Below are 17,110 nucleotides of genomic sequence, written 5' to 3'. Positions count from 1 at the left end.
TTTCTCGTCAATGATTGCTCACCCTCTCTGAGGACCTGATTATATTAAAATAAGGCATTAATCTTTAAGCCGAATTTAACAGGAATGCCCTTTCCACCCGTGCATGACTAAATTATATTCCAACGCGTAAAAAAAGTAGTTTAAAGGAAGGCAAAATCTGAATGTCGAAGTTTTTGAATGACGTTTGGTGTGATAGTGTTTGCTCACCCTGGTGCTCGGCTGCTGGTTGCTCCAGTTTCTCCTCCGTTGCTCGGGCCGTGGCGGCTTCTTGAGCGTTGCAGAGTTCAACCTCCATGAGCTTCAAACTTCTCTTGAGCTCCTGAATCTCGCTGTCCTTCCGACACATCTCCAGGCACAGAACCACGCTCCCGTCCTCCATCAGCTTCGTTATTTCGGCGACCGCAGCCTTCGCCAACACATCCATGATGGCGGAGACCTGCGTCGCGAAAGAGGAGGTGAACGACATCCCGCCGAGCGAAGTCAAAAACACAGCAGAAGCAAATGTCAAGCTTTATAAAAACAGCTGGAGCTTCTGCAGTGAGGCGACGCTCCGTCCCAGCTGTTTTATTTTGGTTTACTTCCGGAAGAAATACAGGGCGGATGTGACGTAGTAGGCAGCTGCCGGAACTCTTCTAATAAACGTGAATCTCCCTTTTCTGTTTTTAACAAGAAAATATTAAACAAATATTAACTAATTAAGAAAGTTCCATATTCACAACAGCACATTCATAAACACATTTCTAAAAACTGTAAAAAAAAAAATTAAAAAATCTAAAAACTGTAACATTTACATAACTAATTATTAATTCATATACAATTTCGTCTCCATCTTTTTGTTTAAATTGAACGTGTAATATTCAAAAGTAACTAATAAATAATGATATATTAATAATAATGCAATAGATTTATCTGAAAAACGAAGAAATAAACAACAGTAATGATAATTATAAAAAAATGACAGACACTATCTTAGAAACATCTTTTTATTCCCCATAACAAGAAATAAACTTTTACTTTTGCAGACATTATATTCATCAGCCATCCTCTTTCACGTCTACCATGTATTTATCTACCATGTATTTATACATATAGCCTGTCGTATACAATACAAATATTTTCTATAATTGGACGACAAACGCAGACAGGAGCGAGCTGCATTTGAAACTAATCACTTTACTTTTTGTCTTCAACATCTTACAGACCTACCGTATGAAAGCTATGAAAGTATGAGATAAATGTAATACTATCGCATCTTCATGTTTCAGCAGCTCTTCACCTTTAGTCCCGCCTCTCTGTTTGCTTACAGTTTCAGTTTTATTTAATTTCAATTAGCATATTTGCAGCTATTCATTTATTAGCTTCCGGGTGTGGGGGTGTTGCATTTCGTCCATCCGATTTTCCCTCGTTATCTGTCAGCTCTCTACAGTTCTTTCTCTCATAAAAAAATACTTAATAGTTAACATCTTTAATTATTATTACTTAATCTGAATTTAAAAAAATACGACCGCTTATGCTCCACATAGAAAATAGTTTGTACCGTCAAATCCGTTCAAACTAATATACAGAGAAAGAAAAAAAAAAACTTCACTGTCCTTCATTTCCCCAATCCCTCTCTCTCTCCCTCTCTCTCTCCTTCTCGCACTCTTTCTCTTTCTCTCGCCTCATGGTTGCTTTGGCAACAGCCTCATCAAAGCACATGCTGAGGGGACTGTTTCTGCTCGTGTCCCTCGTGGCGTTATCCTCCCCGTCCCTCCTCCTCTCCCTCTCCCTCTCTGCTCTCTCCCCTCCCCTGAGCGTCGGCCTCCCCTTCCTCCCCTTGCCCTCGTCTTCGCTGTCCCCCGCGTCGTGCTCTGTCGGGACCCTCGGCGTGTTTTCCCCCCCTCCGTCGGCGTCTCGGTTCTCCCTCTGCTGCTGCTGGTGTCGCAGGGTCAGGGCGGTGATCTTGCAGTGCTGCGGCTTCGGAGGCACGACCGGCACCGCTTTCGCCTGGTAAACCCTCGGGTGTTTGGTGACGACCAGTTTCCTTCCTACTCCTCCCCGGCTTCGGTCGCTTCCCTCACTTTTCCCGCCCTCGTTCCGCTCCTTCCCGTCACACCGGACCTCTTTCAGTCGCTCATCTACACTCGGCTGCGCTCTACGCTGCTCGTCGGCTCTCTCTTTGCCATCGTCGTCTTCCTCTTTCTCTTTCGAAACTGCTTCTTCTTCATCGGGACGCTGTCCTTCGTCGTTGGCGGCCCCCTTCCCTTGACTCGGGTCTTCGAGCTCACTTGTCTTTGGTAAGTTTGCCTCCTTTTCCTCAGGCTCCCGCTGCCTCTCTGGCTCTGTGAACTTGTCTTCAGTGCTCTCCGTTGATTCCTCCGCTCCCTCTACTGTGACTTCGACCTCGTTTCCCGCTCCTTCTTCGACTTCCAGCGTTTCCTCTCCGGAGACCTTTACTGCCGGCACTTCCTCTTCTCCAACTTTGACATCTTCGATCGCATCTCCCTCCTCAGCAACACTTGCATCCATCTTCTCCGCCTGCTTACTTTCCTCAACCTCTGTCACTTCACATATAACTTCCTCGAGTTCAACACAAGTTTCCCCGCCCGTCCGACAAATTGCACCGTCCGGCTCTTTGTCGCCTGCCTGCATCTTCTCTTCGTGTTTTTCTTCAGCTACCACTTCATTGCCTTCCTCGGGGGATTCTTCCCACACGTTATCATCACTTTCTTTATACTCCAGCACCATTTCTCGACATGCGTCCTCTAACTCTTCGTTCACCTCGCTGTCCTCTCCCTCATCATCACGGCCTCTCTCTTGTTTTGGCTGGTCTGTTGCTCCAAACTCCTCATCCAAAATGTCCCCGGTGTGCTTCTTTGTCGCACAAGGAACTTCCTGACAAGGTGTGTAATCACTGGGATGATTGTCCAACATGTCCTCCTCCATCTCCTCCATCTCCTCCTCCTCCTCCATCTCCACCATGTCCTCTTCGGCCCAAGCGTTTGAGTCGTCGTCGCCGGGCGGTGGGAAGTCATCGCAGCAGTGCGCCGGTGCCTCTGGAGGGGGAGGTAGTTCTTCGTCACTTTGAGAATCCTCCGCGACATCTTCCTCTTGTGCTTTGCTGCAGACAAATGACAGAAAGACATGTTGAAGATGAGCAGCAGCTTGTTTGAAAAATGTAGTTTCAGCGTATTTTGCCGATTTTACATTGGATGAGAACTTGGATGAGCTAAACACACATTTCTTACAGACTTGACTGATGCAAATATTCGTGCATTATTGCTGTATTTACACATCCAGAATGTCTAGCTCTTTCGATGCTACATGAGCCACGATGTTCACCAGTGAGTCTGCTGTTTGCAGGGACGCAACTCTGGTTAACTGATGACTTTAGATGTGAATGCTTGTATGTTCTCTATGTGTCATCCATGCGATGGTCATGGTCATGATTTGGGCTACAGGATAATGGATGCAGGTATATGTGAGTTTATCACTTTAAGCGACTCCTTTCACACTATATGTATCGAGCCTAATTTAAAAAATGTCCCAGTTTCACCTTCGCCTGTTGTTTTCTCGTTGGTCTCTTGACTGGTGATCTTCCTCTTCCGTCTTTGCTATCTCCTTTTCTCTCAGTCCATCTTCCTCCCCTTTGTCTTCCACTTCCACCTGCTCCCGGTTTCCAGCGGTCGATTCTCCGAAGTCGTTCGGAGAGCGGCGTTCTCCGCCCTCGGAGCTCCTCGACTGGCGAACGGGAACCCCGTCAGAGGTGCGGCTGTCCCGTTTATCGGCGTCCGTTTCGAAGGGAAAACTCTCGAAAAAGGAACTGGAGGGAAGGCTCTGAGTAAACATGCTGTCGCTATCATCATCACTGTCTTCCACTGCAGCCTCGTCCTCAGAGCAGGACTCCTCCGACGCGAAGACAGGCGAGGTCATGTAAGGCAAGCTGAGGGACTTAGTGTGTCGGTTTTGTGAGTCGATGCTCGGCGGCCTGTGTGGATTCAACTCGGTCGGGCTCCAGGTTTGCGCGTCGGCGCCCGGTTGCGGGTCGGCCTGCTCCATGACTTCATACTCGTCGTCCGAGTGACCCGGAGGCTCCACGGAGAACTCGTGCACCTGGGAGGCGGGAAGAGACAGGAAGTGGGAACATTGATCTTTTTTTGCAACCTTTTTAGAATAGTTCTGTACTGTTCCAGACACAACAACAACACACACCTGATGGGGGACACTGCAGTCCATGTGGTCCAGGAATTCAAAGTTATCTTGGACGTAGCCGGACAGCTCGTGGTCGTCCTCCGCTTCGGTGGAATTGAGGACGTCAGAAGCGTCGAACACGCAGTCGTCGCCGCGCTCAGTCGCCTCTGGCTGACAGTGAACCGGCTTCACCCCCTCCATGTCTGTGAACAAAGCACGGGACGATCTCACTTTATTTATTCAAGTGGTGTGGACGAGATGAACCAGTGTGGTTGTGAAATAGATTAAGTTACCCATGTATTCATCGGCATCGTTGTCGTCATGGACGTCTCTACCTTCCTCGGTGTTTGAGGTTCGGCTTTCGGCGCGTTGCTCTCCGGACGCAGTTCGACCTTCCGCCTCCGGCTCCGGCTTCCAGCTACATTCAGCTCCTTCTCCCTCCTCCTGCTCCTTCTTTCCTTCCCCTTCTTTCTCCTCACCACCACCTCCACCAACTGCCAACACACTCCCTTCTGCACCCACGACTCCTTCCCCATCCGTCGCTTTCCCGCTTTGAATTTTCTCCTCTTCCTCGACCTTTCGGCCTTCCTCCACTTTCCTTTCCACTCCTCTGCTTTCCCTCCTCCACGCCCTCTCTCCTCCTTCCTTCCCCACCACCTTGTCTCCTCCTTCTCTATCCCTGCCCCGGTGGATGACCCGGGCGGCCCCGCCCCCTTGCAGCACCCCCAGCGCCAGGTTGGAGGTGATGTGCAGGGGCACGGTGACCATGGTGGGCCCCGTGATGTGCATGGCCGCTCTCCGGCCTTTGGAGGAGAGCCCCGGGGATCTGGACTGCAGAGTCTCGTTGTCCGCGAGTCCTAAACCTTCGGGGTCAAGACACGTGTAGGTGCCCTGGGTCCCCGCCCCGCCGCTCACTAACCCCGTCCCCCTGCGGTAGGTCACGGCGTACTCGCTGCCGCCCAACGCACCGGGGGATGGCGGGACCTCAGGGCCAGAGGGGGCGGCGAGGGGGGACAAGCTGGCGTCGGGAGGACACTGGGCGGCACGTCTGGGACCTGGAATAACAAAGACGGATGAGACCAGAGGCGAAAGGACTGTTTTGTGTTCCTAGCTGTTTAACCTGATGTAAAGGATGACTGGAAAATCATATTAAATATATATTACGTTGTGGACTTTATTTATTGTATTGATTGACTGAATAAAACACACAACTGGAAAATCTATGGGATAAAAAACTATTTCAACATTGTCAGGCAAAGAGTTCAAAGGTTTTGTTAAAAAAAAAAAAACGATCCTCTGTGTTTTCTAGACGTGAACGATTTAGTTTAGTTTAATGTCATCAGCTGGAAATACAACATGTCGTATCTTTCAATCGTTACTTTGAATAATCCACACTGCCAACATTTTTACTCTGGAATTATCAAAATGAATATATATATATATATATATATATATATATATATATATATATATATATATATATCTTTAAAGCACCTTCGTGTGGAAAAGGCGAGGAGCTGAGGGAGTCCATGCTTCTCGCTGGTCTCAAAGCAGGCCGGTCTTTCTCTGGAACAAAGAACCAATTATTTAGGACAAATTGCATCAAAATGGGTGGAAGATAAAGACAGGAAGCACACAGGAAGTTAAAACCTCTGTTGTCATTAGATTACTTTTAGGAAAAAGCCCATTTTGTCATAATGTTCGCCTTCCACCAACAGTTTGGGGATGTGGTTTAGTTAAAAACAATTTATGGACATAACCAGATGCCACAATATCTGTAAGAAACTATCAATTATGATCAACAGAAATGTCACGGACACGGATGAAAACCTTTGCAATCGATTTAAAAAAAGGAAATGATCACGGATCGGAGCAATGGCTGGGACCGGTGACCGTGACGAGCTTCTGCACCTTTGGACGAGTGTTTGTGTCTCCGCCGCGGGTCGGGGAATCGTCCTCCGATGTTGAAGATGGACATCCACTTCCTGCCTTTGAGAGATCCTTTCCTCCTGATCGAGACACAAAACAGAGGTCTCAGTATCCTTTTAAGAGATTGAACTTTTGACCTCTGTATGAGAAAACCCCCGATCAACCACATCCAAGGTCATGAATAAATAGTCTACTCACTTGTCGGTGCCTTCGATGATTGCGTGGTACGACCTCATGGCTAGAGGACCGTCTCCCGGACTGATATGACCAAAGTGGGGGAAAGGGTGAGTCGGAGCGGCCTTGACGAACCCTTCCTCCTGATTGGGCGTCGGTGTCGGGGAGGGGAGGGACTTCCTCCTTTCATCCGATCCACCTGGAAGCAGTGGAAGTAGATCAGTGGCACAGCGTTGCATACGTAAGTGTGCGTGTGTGTGTGTGTGTGTGTGTGTGTGAAGTGAGACAGTATTCAGTGTTTTCGTCACGCTCGCTGGTGTGTCACCTGGTTCTGGAAACAGCTGGGGGACGTGTGTGAGGATGAACTCCACCACGATGGACTGAACCCGGACCTCCATGAAGGCCGCCGTACCGTTGAACCCGGACGTCTCGATGTCCTTCGACCTTAACGTACAGATTATAATTCATTGAACGATCGGTTGTTGGAAGGCAGGAAGCAGGGACGAGTGAATACATACACAGAGAGAACGAAGGAATGCCGGGGAAAAAACAAAGATAGAGAGCGAAGGAAAAGGAGGAAAGAAAACATGAAATCATTGATAAAATTGAACAAAACTGCTCTAAGGTCATTTGATTCATGTTTAATGATGAGCATATGAGAAACCAGCAAGAGAGGGCGAGATTAAACTCTTTTCTTATGAAAATAAAAATTGTGTCATTTTGAGTCAGGGCAGATTGAGGCTCAAATGCACCTCTCCAGAAATATATATATATATATTATAATATTAGCAAACCTGAGTAGATTTGGGGCCCACACGATGGCTAAGTTCCTGGAGTGCATGTTGGTCTCTGAGCAGTACGAGGCCATTCGGACAAGATGGCGCATCAGGAACTCCAGAGTCCTGACGGCGAGAAAGTCAAGAAGTGAAATACATTAAAATGAAACCAAACTGGCCAAATCATTCAGTTACATGCTATTGACCTTGTTAATGACGTAAATCATGTTCTACCGGGTATATGTATTTATTTAGTGTGCGCTACCTAAAGCGACAGTTAGAATGCAAACCAATCCCGAGAAATACAGACTGTCGCCTTCTTCTTTGAGGCTTCTTTGGAAAGAGAGGGTTTTTTTCTGTTGGCTTGGATGAAAAAGGTGCTTGAGCTGAATTAAAGCAGCTCTCAGATTGTAACCCTGGAGCGTCCGTACCTGTGATGTGGTGGCGGCAGCTCCTTCAGCACATCTCTGATCTTCACCAGCCTCTCCTCCTCCAGCTGGATGGCCACAGCCTCCTGTACCACAGGGATGAGGCCCAATCAATAAGTACAATTCATCACCTTCATTTTAATTAAACCACTGAATATCTGACACATACGGAGATCTGTTATATATATACATATGATTATATATGATTAATTTGCAGGAGAGGTACTTTACAGAGGGGGTACTGATGATTTTTTTTGCAAGTCACAAGTCTCAAGACCTAAACGTTGAGTCATAGTGTGCTCCTCATCAAATGTAATGCCATCTGTCACTCAATCTGTCCTTTTTGACTCATGCATTTTGCATACCGCAACTCAATTTTTGTTTTAGTTCTTGCATGCCGACAAAATCATCAACTGCCTGCACTGCATACACTCCATGAACACACACACGAAGGGGGAATCGTGTGAAAGGTGTGTGTGTCGGTGAAAGGTGTGTGTGTTTGTCGGAGCTACTCACAGCAAACTTGTCATACAGCTGGTATGTGAGCAGAGGGTTCGGCAGCTCTCTGAAGTAAGCTTTACACAGAGAGCTGACGCAGTGGATGTCCTGCATGTACAGCTCCTTTTGCAGATCCGGACTCCCGTCGCTCTCGAACTCCCCCCTGTTTGCACGCACACGCAGATTCAATTTACATCGACACAATACACCGGCGTCATTACAAATAAGGTGGATTATCCATTTACAGATGCATGTAGTTGGTTCAAAGAAAACGCACCTGAGTTTCTGTATGTTGGACGACACTCCAGACAACCTGTAGATGCCGTCCACGACCCCATGCTTCTCAACGAACTCACTGCAGCATTGCAAGACCTGAGGAACTGTGGGAGACGATTAATGAAGGAAATTATCAATTCATGAGTGGCACACACACACAACTAGTGACATTTCCATCAGCTGTACTTTGACTTCAGTTCTGAGTGTCAAACGCTGGCATGCAAACACGCTGCACCGGGGTCAACATTTCACCTGCTAAACATCAGAGTGTTAACATTATCATTGAGAGAATGTTAGCATGCTAACATGCGTTAGCATTTAACTCCAAGCACAGCCGGCTGCAGACTCTTATTACTAGCTAAAGGAAATTAATTAGCAGGATGGGCTGTTGGCTATTAAATGGTCTCCTGAGAGAAATACAATTCCCCAGTAGGGGGTCATAGCTCTGTTCCCAGGACATGTGTGTGTCTCTTGATTCAAACAAACACTGATAGAGATTGGTGAGGGCTATTTTCACAATTCAAATGGCAAAGAAATGAAGTGGGATGGACGTTTCAATTGCAGTTGGAACAGTAGATGTTCACTGTGGAGATATAAATGTCAAAGGTCAAGTAAACTGTCTTGCCTGAAGATTTGAGGGCGTATTGAGAAGGATAACATCAGTGAGCTGGAAGCTGTGTATGATTTGAACATGTTGACGCAGGGGGAAAAACTGAGAAAATAAAACTCCTTGAAATGACTCCTCAATGTGGGACTGTGTAATATATATATATATATATATATATATATATATATATATATATATATATATATATACACTCACAAGGCCATCGATACATCGATATGAAATGACCGAGAGCTTTTAAGTAGACCCGGTGTAGTTAATGGTGTGTGAGTCTTAACGAAGAAGCAGTATGAAACTGTCGACAATCAATCCTGTTCAATGATTCTCTCACCGACTGTGTGGTGACGCTTAGAGGATGTTCTTTGTGGTTTTGAAATATTCACAAAACCAGATTGACTGAGTTCTGTTCCGATTAAATGAGGACACCTCTATCCATATCTATACACACATTTTTACACAAACATCGCACGGTCGTCTTTCGTTAGACAACACTAGCGTTTCTGATGATTACGTGCACATTTGATGCTATTCCTCTGTCTATGTGTGTGTGTGTAGTGTGTGTTGTGACGTGTCCGTCATGGAGAAAGTGCTGACAGCAATAAGGTCACTTACTCTCTTGAGAGGAGGCGGTCAGGTGCTCCAGGAGGTCACATCCAAACACCTTCTCCTTGTTCCCTATTTTTCTCCGGACTCTCCGCATCTCTTCCTGCCTGCTGGACGGCGTCGCCCGACTCGGGTTAACGTGACACTGACTTTATAGAGACGCTGCACATGTCACAGGTTTGACCGTGCTGCTGCTGCTGCTGCTGTTTCTGTTCCTTAGGCCTCCCTCCTTTGGCTGCTGAGGGCCCCTTGTTTCCTCTGTGAGCTGCGTGGCATTGGCGTTCATATGTCAAACCTCGACGTGTTCCAACATACTTTGGTTTATCTTTCCAGCCTGCAAGAGCACAAATAACAAAGGTTTTTCTTTGCGCAGACGACAATCTACCACCCGAAGTTAAACAACAAATGGCACCCGGAATATTCAGCGTGCATCTGCGGCTCTCCACTTCCCCCCGATGCGCTCAAATACATTTTCGAATGAAAGGCCACACCCTTGCCTCTGTACTTCTCCTATTCAGGGAAGTGAGCCACCAAAAGTGTCACTTTAATCACACTGTAGGGTCTCTCTGTGCCGATGGACCCACTTAAACCTCCACTCTCATGCTCGGTGAGTCCAGCAGAGGCCCGGTCTGTCCGCATGTCACGGCCTTTGCGGCCTCCTTTCTTTTTTGTGTGTGTATGACTGCAGCGGAAGTCGCACACTCTTTAACGCCTGAACTTACAGACTCATACAGACATTCAAACTTCCATCTTCCGTCTTCCCGACACCTGCCACCGCTCTCCTCGTCCCTCTGCACCATCCCTCCCTCGTCTGTCCACTTTTTGCGTAAGAGTTTTAGTCTAGAAATGTGAGGAAATATAACGTTAAAAGGCGAGTGTTCCTACCTTCACTCTGCAGCGGCACGCAAGTAGCAGCATAAAATGATGACGCAAGAAACCACTAAACTTCCCCTGGTAACTTCCTGAGTGTCTCTCTCCTTCGCTTGTGCTTTCTCTGTGTGTGCGTGACCCACAGTTTCTCTCCGCCTCTGATGCCTGAGTAGGGAAATCAGTTTAGTGCATCTATTTCCCCTTATGTGCTGTGTTTGTCTGCCCGTGTGGACCGAGCTCTGGGCGTGCTTGTCACCCTGACAGGGTGTACGTAGAGGACGAGTTTAACTCATTTCAGCCCATTTCCTTTGGCTGTGTCAGTTGGGCATCAATGCTACACGCCAAGACAAACCCTGACAACCTTAAGTAATAACACAGAGATACTGCACAAGTACCACAAAAGCTCAGAAAGGATTAGTGCAATCACCACAAATGATTGCTGCACATTACTACAAAGATTAACGACCCCAAAAACCTAAAAACCATGCAGCAACAGAAAGTAAAATGACCACAAATTAGTGCAAATGACTATCAAATAACACAAAGTGCAGCAATCACTCAAATGTACTGGAAACAACCACAAAACATATGCCAAGTGCATGAAGTTAGTACATGGAACCATAGAGAATACCAATCGGCTTGGCCCGAAGTATCAAGAGTTTCCAGAGTACTGAAGAACGCGAAAACAGCCATTGGTGAAATATTTAAAACTCTATAATAATAATAATAATAATAATAATAATAATAATAATAATAATAATAATACAAGTGTATGTTGTGTTTCTTTTGCAGCAAAATGTACATCTACTTTTCTACTGTTGCAGTAGTATAGAAGTATAAAAGTATCATGAAATTTCAAATACACAAGAGAAGTACAAGGACCTCAAAATTGTGTTTAAGCATACTTCTAAATAGGTCTAGTTATATTCCACTGTTGCATTTTAGAGATATTCAGTAAGAATTCAACACCTGCATATTACTTGGGTAATATACATTGTGCAATATTATTCATTAAAACATGCTTGAGGGTTTGCAATTTCTAATATGCCATCAAGGCAATATGATAATAAATGGCCTTAGGTCTGAATTCTCCAGAATTAAAGTGCATTTTTGTTCACTATAACTGATGGATACACAATTAGTAAATGTGTCATAAGTTTCCAATTATAAACTACTTACAAAGGAGGAATGTTTGCTTCTCTCTGACACACAACCACACATCTAAATATTGTCATAATGCTCATGACCTTGATGAGATCAGGAGCTTAATATTTGTGTATTACTCTTCCATGCTTGAGTATGTAGCTCCAAAAATCACTAAATAATGTTGTATACCTCGGAACTATTTTAGGCCATTATTGGTGCTTCATAACAACAAAAAAAGCGATATTAGCAACTTTGTCAACTTTGTTATCACCTGGCTTCACCGTGTAGAGCGTGACGTGACCTCTTGACTTCCGCCGCGGAAGAGTGCGGATGTATCTGAACCTTTACGGTAATGCGACAAGTGACGTTGCTACGGTAACCTCGTTGTAAACCCCAGTACGTCTCGAAGTGGCGGAAGTAACGTTAAAAACAAACAACCCTGTTGACAACAATAAAATACAACAACATTTCACAACTTGTGTTTATTATATTTGATTTTTTTTTTAAAGATTCATTATTATTTACGTGACTAAAGCGGAGAAGTGAGTGACACCGCCCGCGCGAACAGCGCGGTGACAACAAACGAGCGACCCTCTCCTCCCAACCATCATCCGGAAGGAATTCGCAACGGTAGCGACCCAACTCCTCCGACCAGCCATTTGTGTACACGCTTCCCTAAATAGTGAGCGATATACAGGCACCTGCAGGTACATATATATTTATATATATATTATATATATTTGTGTGTGTTTTGAAGAAGAAGCGGAAGTCGGCGCAGACAATGGAGAACGGCGGCTTCCAGAGCCAGCTGCTGTCCGTCATGGAGGTCCTGGCCAAGGCGGCCGTGGCGGAGATACACCGGAGTGTGGACGACAGCTGCGCGGTGCTGCGGCTGGAGGTGAGCCAGAGCCGGCGGGACATCGACCTGCTGAAGAGGAAGTGTGACGGGATGGAGGCAGAGCTGAGGAGGACGCGGAGGAGAGCCAGGAGGAAAGGTGAGCTCTCGAGTCCTGGTTTTTCCCCCAAAAACCCATCCGTTATAGTTTCTGGTCTTACAATGAAGTGCATTGTTGTTGTTTCCTCCTCAGTGTTTTATCCTCCTGCAGCCGAGAGATTCTCCCCTTTGGTCAGAGTGGTGCTGAACCAAGAGAGCTCAGGTTGGGATGCTGTGGCTCAACCTCAACCCCAGCAGGTATGAATACCACAATATATGAGATTAACTTATGTGTGACTGTATAATGTCAGGGAATGATAAACACATGCTTACATTACAGTTTCCCAGAGCGAGTTTATGTATTTAAATTGCTTGTTTTTGTCTAAACAATCTAAAACACAAATATATTAACATTTACTATTCAATTGAGCAGTGAACTAATCCTCACATTGGATCAGCTAGATCTGCGGGTGTAACGATTAACGTTTTACATTTTCACTTGGAAATTGACAATGAATTGATTTTTGTAGATTCAATGTATTTATTTCGCTCAATAGAGACAACTTTGTGAACATAAAACAATAAATGCCAATTGAGTGTAGTTATATCTTTTTTTTCAGTACATATAAGTAAAAACGTAGATGTGACACCAGCGTAAATGAGGTTTTCCTTTACTTGTGTGTGTGTGTGTGGTATTTAATCTCCGCTGTGTGAGTATTAATGTGGAGCCTGGTGTTGCAGCGTGCAGACGTGGAGCCGGCTAACGAAGCCGAACACATGCTGATCAAAGAGGAGTGCGCGGACGAGGAGAACGACTCCGAGGACAAACTGAGTGAGTTTAATCGCTGACATCAGACGCTTTGCTCGTCACATGACCGGAGTAAAGTAAACCTCTCAAGATCGTTATAGCAGCAGCGTTGTGCGTATCATTACAGGACATGTGACTAAAAAAAATGTCTTTGCACATTTGATCTGAAGAGAAGAGAGCTCAGCCTCAGTGTGGAAGCGACCCTAAATATTGAGTTAGTTAGTCTGATTTTTATTGTACAGAGTAACTGTCTGTTATCTGTGCATATGACAAATATCTTGAATCTATTTGGTAATAAAAAGGAAGTTTGATGTTGATTTGTTTGACCTTGTGACGGTGTGTTGCTCCTGTGCTTCCTTTAGTCTCTGGAGCCGAGCAGCCGCCGTGTTTCGCCGCCTCGCCACCCGCCCAGACGGACGGCTTCGTGGAGCGTTACCTCTCCGGCGAGAGCGCGGCCGACCCCGGGTGCCCGGCTTCCCCGACGGACGGCTACGACGTCTTCCCGGGGCGGCGGCTGGACGGACGCCGGGGCGAGGCGGAGCTGGTGGTGAAACACGAGGACGACCAGGACGACGAGGACGACCAGGACGACGAGAACGTTGCTCCTCTCGATTCAGCACACCGGTTCGCGACGGAGGAGGAGGAGGAGGACGATGACGACGACGAACGGCCACCATGGTCATCCGATCTGTGCAGGGACGCCGTCGACCCGAGCTTCCCCTGCGCCGAGCATCAGTTCGAGCCGATTCCGTTCGCGTTCCCGTCTCAGAGCGGCTTGCAGTTGGAGGACGCGGCGCCTCAAATTCACTCGGTCGTCGGGAAATCGCATTCGGCCGCGGCGAGTGCGGCTGCGGCGCGCGCGAGAAGACGAGCCAGAGCGTTGGGATGCAAGAGGTCGCAGCCAGACGACGGACACGGCGCGTTGTCTCGGACCAACACCGCGGATCAGTGTTTGATTCCTCAACAATCGCAGCTCCAGTACAGAGACTCGCCTCAGGAGAAGAACCCAAACGAGGAAATGACGCCGGCAAACCCGGTGGCTTCTTCTTTCTGCGGGCACAACCGCAGCAGTAGCGGCGGAGGCGGCGGCAGCAGCAGCTTCGGCGGCGGCGGGTTCGGCCTCCCGAGGAGGATGAGGACGCCGTGGAGGTCCGGCATCGGCGAGAAGAGGTTCAGCTGCACGTTCTGCGACAAAGGCTTCGTGAGGTTCAGTCAGCTCAAGGAGCACCTGAGGAGCCACACGGGGGAGAAACCGTACAGCTGCCTGCAGTGCGGCAGGAGCTTCACCAAACAGTGCAACCTCATCCGGCACGCCGTGGTGCACAGCGGGGAGAAGCCCTACGAGTGCTCGCTGTGCGGGAAGTGCTTCACGCAGCGCTCCAGCCTGAAGTCGCATCAGAAGACGGCGCACTGAGTTCACAGGACATTTTATACAGTTGACTGATTCAATTGTTCTGTTAGTTGTTGTTTTGTCGTTTTAAAACTGTTCCATGTTATATTTAATGCAATTTTGATTTGTTTTTTAAATGAGACTGGAATCTTAATACATTTAGCTTTAAGGTTCACAACAGACGTGTTACAAGTTCAGCTTCATGTATGTATATTTTGAGCCTTTTTGTTTTTTTCATAGTATTTTTTGTCCCCTCTCGGCTAGTTTCCATTCTCTTCATGTCCACAAATATGTTTGTGGACTCTTCCTGCAGTTGGCTGCCTGAAACTGGAGGAAAAATACATGAAACCTTCAGTAAACTGTCAGTGTATCCCTTTAAATGTGTATCATCGTGTTGTGAAATTGCCCCATGTCATAATAACACTGTTAATATTTCTAAAACATGTCTTGTGTATTAATCTTTTAAAAAGCACAAACATTCACCTTTTATTGTAATGTAATGTAATATATATATATATATATATATATATATATATATATATATATATATATATATATATATATATATATATATATATATATATATATATATATATATATATATATATATTTACTATTGCACTGTATTACCTCAAATGATCAGATCCGTCTTGCAGAAACTTAATCCAGTTAATCTAGATAATAAGCGAAAGGCAGGCTGAGTTTAACCCCAGTTTGAGCCTCTAACGTGATCAATACAGTTGAGGTTTGATTATATACATTTATGATATCAGACAAAATAAAACAGGTATTTAAAATATAAAAAGCAAGAAAATATGTCAAATATGTCACAATCCTTTCTTGGATTAGCAAATATTCACAATTTGAAGCATTACTTCAGAAGCACACGTGTTTTTTTCTCCTCGCGATGGAGAGAGGATTTAAGAAATAACTTCTAAATAGTTTTAGCTCTCGTGAAAAATAAATAAAAGTGACATTTTTTAATCCAAGTCGAACTGAATAAAAAGACGACAAAGAGGAGCTTTGTTATTCAATCAGCAAAAACATCTCAATCTGTATTCATCAAAGCAGGTAACAAACTTTATATACAAAAAAAGGTAAGACATTAAAAATGCTTTCTCATAAATATCAAATTAGATCCTTTATACTGTAAAACGTTGTCATAAAAGTTACATTTGTTGCATAGAAAAGTAGTGGAGAGTGGTTTTATCATCGCTGTACAAGTGCATTCCAGCTCCAGCCGAGGTGAGCGGAGCGCCGTGAGGACGAGCCGGAGCGGAGACGGAAATATTAATCTAATTTCATAACAGTCGTTTTTGTTGAGCAACTGGACGATAGAAGAAGGAAATGTGTCTTGACTGGACTGAGAGAACAAAAGGAGAGAGTCACGTGCTGTGTTGCTGTGAGACAAATAAGCTTCCAGTTGGAGAAAATAAATGAAGTATTAATTACAATAAATATACATTGAAATCCTGCCTCTACAAGTTGTATTATCCTTTTGAAGGGCATGAAGGAACATTTATATTCTATTTAGTACTGATCATTGGGGACGGACAAACTTTTTTTTTACATGTTTTCAAACACTGCTCGGCTTTGCTCTCGGCCTGGTTTGGACATTTTTCACACAACAGAAGTGGAACAAAAACTGAACATCAAAACACTCGGCACGTCTATCCTCAAATTTAAACATTAATCATCCCAACTTGAGCTGAATTCTGTGAGACGGACTCCTGTGCTCCAAAAACAGTCTCTTTTTGAGTTCATAGGGAACTGAAATACGCTGGTTTTCCCTTTGAGACGCCGGGGGTTGAGATAAAAAATGAAATCTTGTGGCGTTTGTGAGGGGTTTTACTGAAATTATCACTCCGACATTTTAGTATTCTGTGACGTTGTGACGTGTATGGGACGGTATCGCTGCATCTATAAGCCAACGACGGCTTTCTGGGACATAATTGACACAGTAAATGGACTTTTTTTGTACATAGTTGATGTATAATTTACACTCCTGCTGGCTTTTGCTGTAAGTTAAGTGCACATTGGAACACATTGGGTGCGCTCCAATAGTTTTTTATACATTTTTATTATTATTTGGAAGGTTCCAACACATGAACGTGCATCTCTTCCTGCTTCAGGAATGTGATTTTGGCCTCAAAGCGCAGACCAGACGGCGTCCTGTAATGAGCCGCTAGCAGCCCGTTCGAAACAACGACGGCGGCTTCTTAAGATGCTTAAATATCATCACTTATGTCACATATGGAGAGTATTTCTTCACTGAAAGATGCTTACGTACACTGAACCGTCCTTTATTTTTTTCTAAGCATGAATTTTCCTTCACATCTTTCCTCGATATCACGACGTTTTCCATCAAGTTCGAGGAGAAGTCACTTTACTGAGAAAAAGACATATGAGGTTTCTTTTGAACGCAGCCCTATTTTTATTTTTTATTCTAAGTTTGACTTTAAAGCCAGGCTCTGCAACTGTTG

At 45.3% G+C, this 17,110-nt stretch overlaps 3 protein-coding genes across 6 annotated transcripts in view; 1 reads left to right on the top strand and 2 right to left on the bottom strand.

Annotated features, from left to right (window-relative positions):
* The window catches only part of LOC137802893 (zinc finger protein Xfin-like), a 14,270-nt gene extending 13,740 nt beyond the window's left edge, over positions 1-530 (bottom strand). Inside the window, exon 1 of the mRNA XM_068601079.1 lies at positions 208-530. Coding sequence (XP_068457180.1) covers positions 208-466 — 259 coding nt within the window. The 5' untranslated portion in view covers positions 467-530. The remainder of the gene's footprint in view (positions 1-207) is intronic.
* A 511-nt stretch (positions 531-1,041) lies between these two features.
* On the bottom strand, positions 1,042-11,843 carry arhgap30 (Rho GTPase activating protein 30). The gene is made up of 14 exons (XM_068599298.1): positions 11,767-11,843; positions 9,489-9,813; positions 8,253-8,355; positions 7,994-8,138; positions 7,481-7,563; positions 7,068-7,175; positions 6,599-6,717; positions 6,298-6,472; positions 6,082-6,179; positions 5,665-5,736; positions 4,464-5,225; positions 4,192-4,373; positions 3,536-4,092; positions 1,042-3,100 (listed from the first exon to the last, which is right to left on the bottom strand). Exons 2-14 carry the CDS (start codon positions 9,574-9,576, stop codon positions 1,585-1,587), a joined length of 4,008 nt encoding a protein of 1,335 aa, XP_068455399.1. The 5' UTR covers positions 9,577-9,813; positions 11,767-11,843; the 3' UTR covers positions 1,042-1,584.
* A 94-nt stretch (positions 11,844-11,937) lies between these two features.
* si:ch211-155e24.3 (uncharacterized protein LOC100150696 homolog) lies at positions 11,938-15,043 on the top strand. Of its 4 annotated transcripts, none has more exons than XM_068571163.1 (5): positions 11,938-12,125; positions 12,256-12,490; positions 12,584-12,687; positions 13,171-13,261; positions 13,600-15,043. In XM_068571163.1, the coding sequence occupies exons 2-5, from the start codon at positions 12,277-12,279 to the stop codon at positions 14,649-14,651; spliced, it is 1,461 nt and encodes a 486-aa protein (XP_068427264.1). In that variant the 5' UTR covers positions 11,938-12,125; positions 12,256-12,276; the 3' UTR covers positions 14,652-15,043. The 4 variants fall into 4 exon arrangements, with proteins under 4 accessions (XP_068427264.1, XP_068427261.1, XP_068427263.1 ...); XM_068571160.1 differs by having other exon boundaries at positions 12,253-12,490; XM_068571162.1 differs by having other exon boundaries at positions 11,938-12,177.
* Positions 15,044-17,110: the final 2,067 nt, after the last annotated feature.

The sequence above is a fragment of the Clinocottus analis genome, unplaced genomic scaffold (assembly GCF_023055335.1).
Source record: "Clinocottus analis isolate CAN_PGR_092001 unplaced genomic scaffold, fCliAna1.0.p SCAF_11, whole genome shotgun sequence".
In the NCBI taxonomy this organism is placed as follows: domain Eukaryota; kingdom Metazoa; phylum Chordata; class Actinopteri; order Perciformes; family Cottidae; genus Clinocottus; species Clinocottus analis.
Note: the sequence above shows the minus strand (reverse complement) of the source record. Positions and strands in the feature narration are given on the sequence as shown.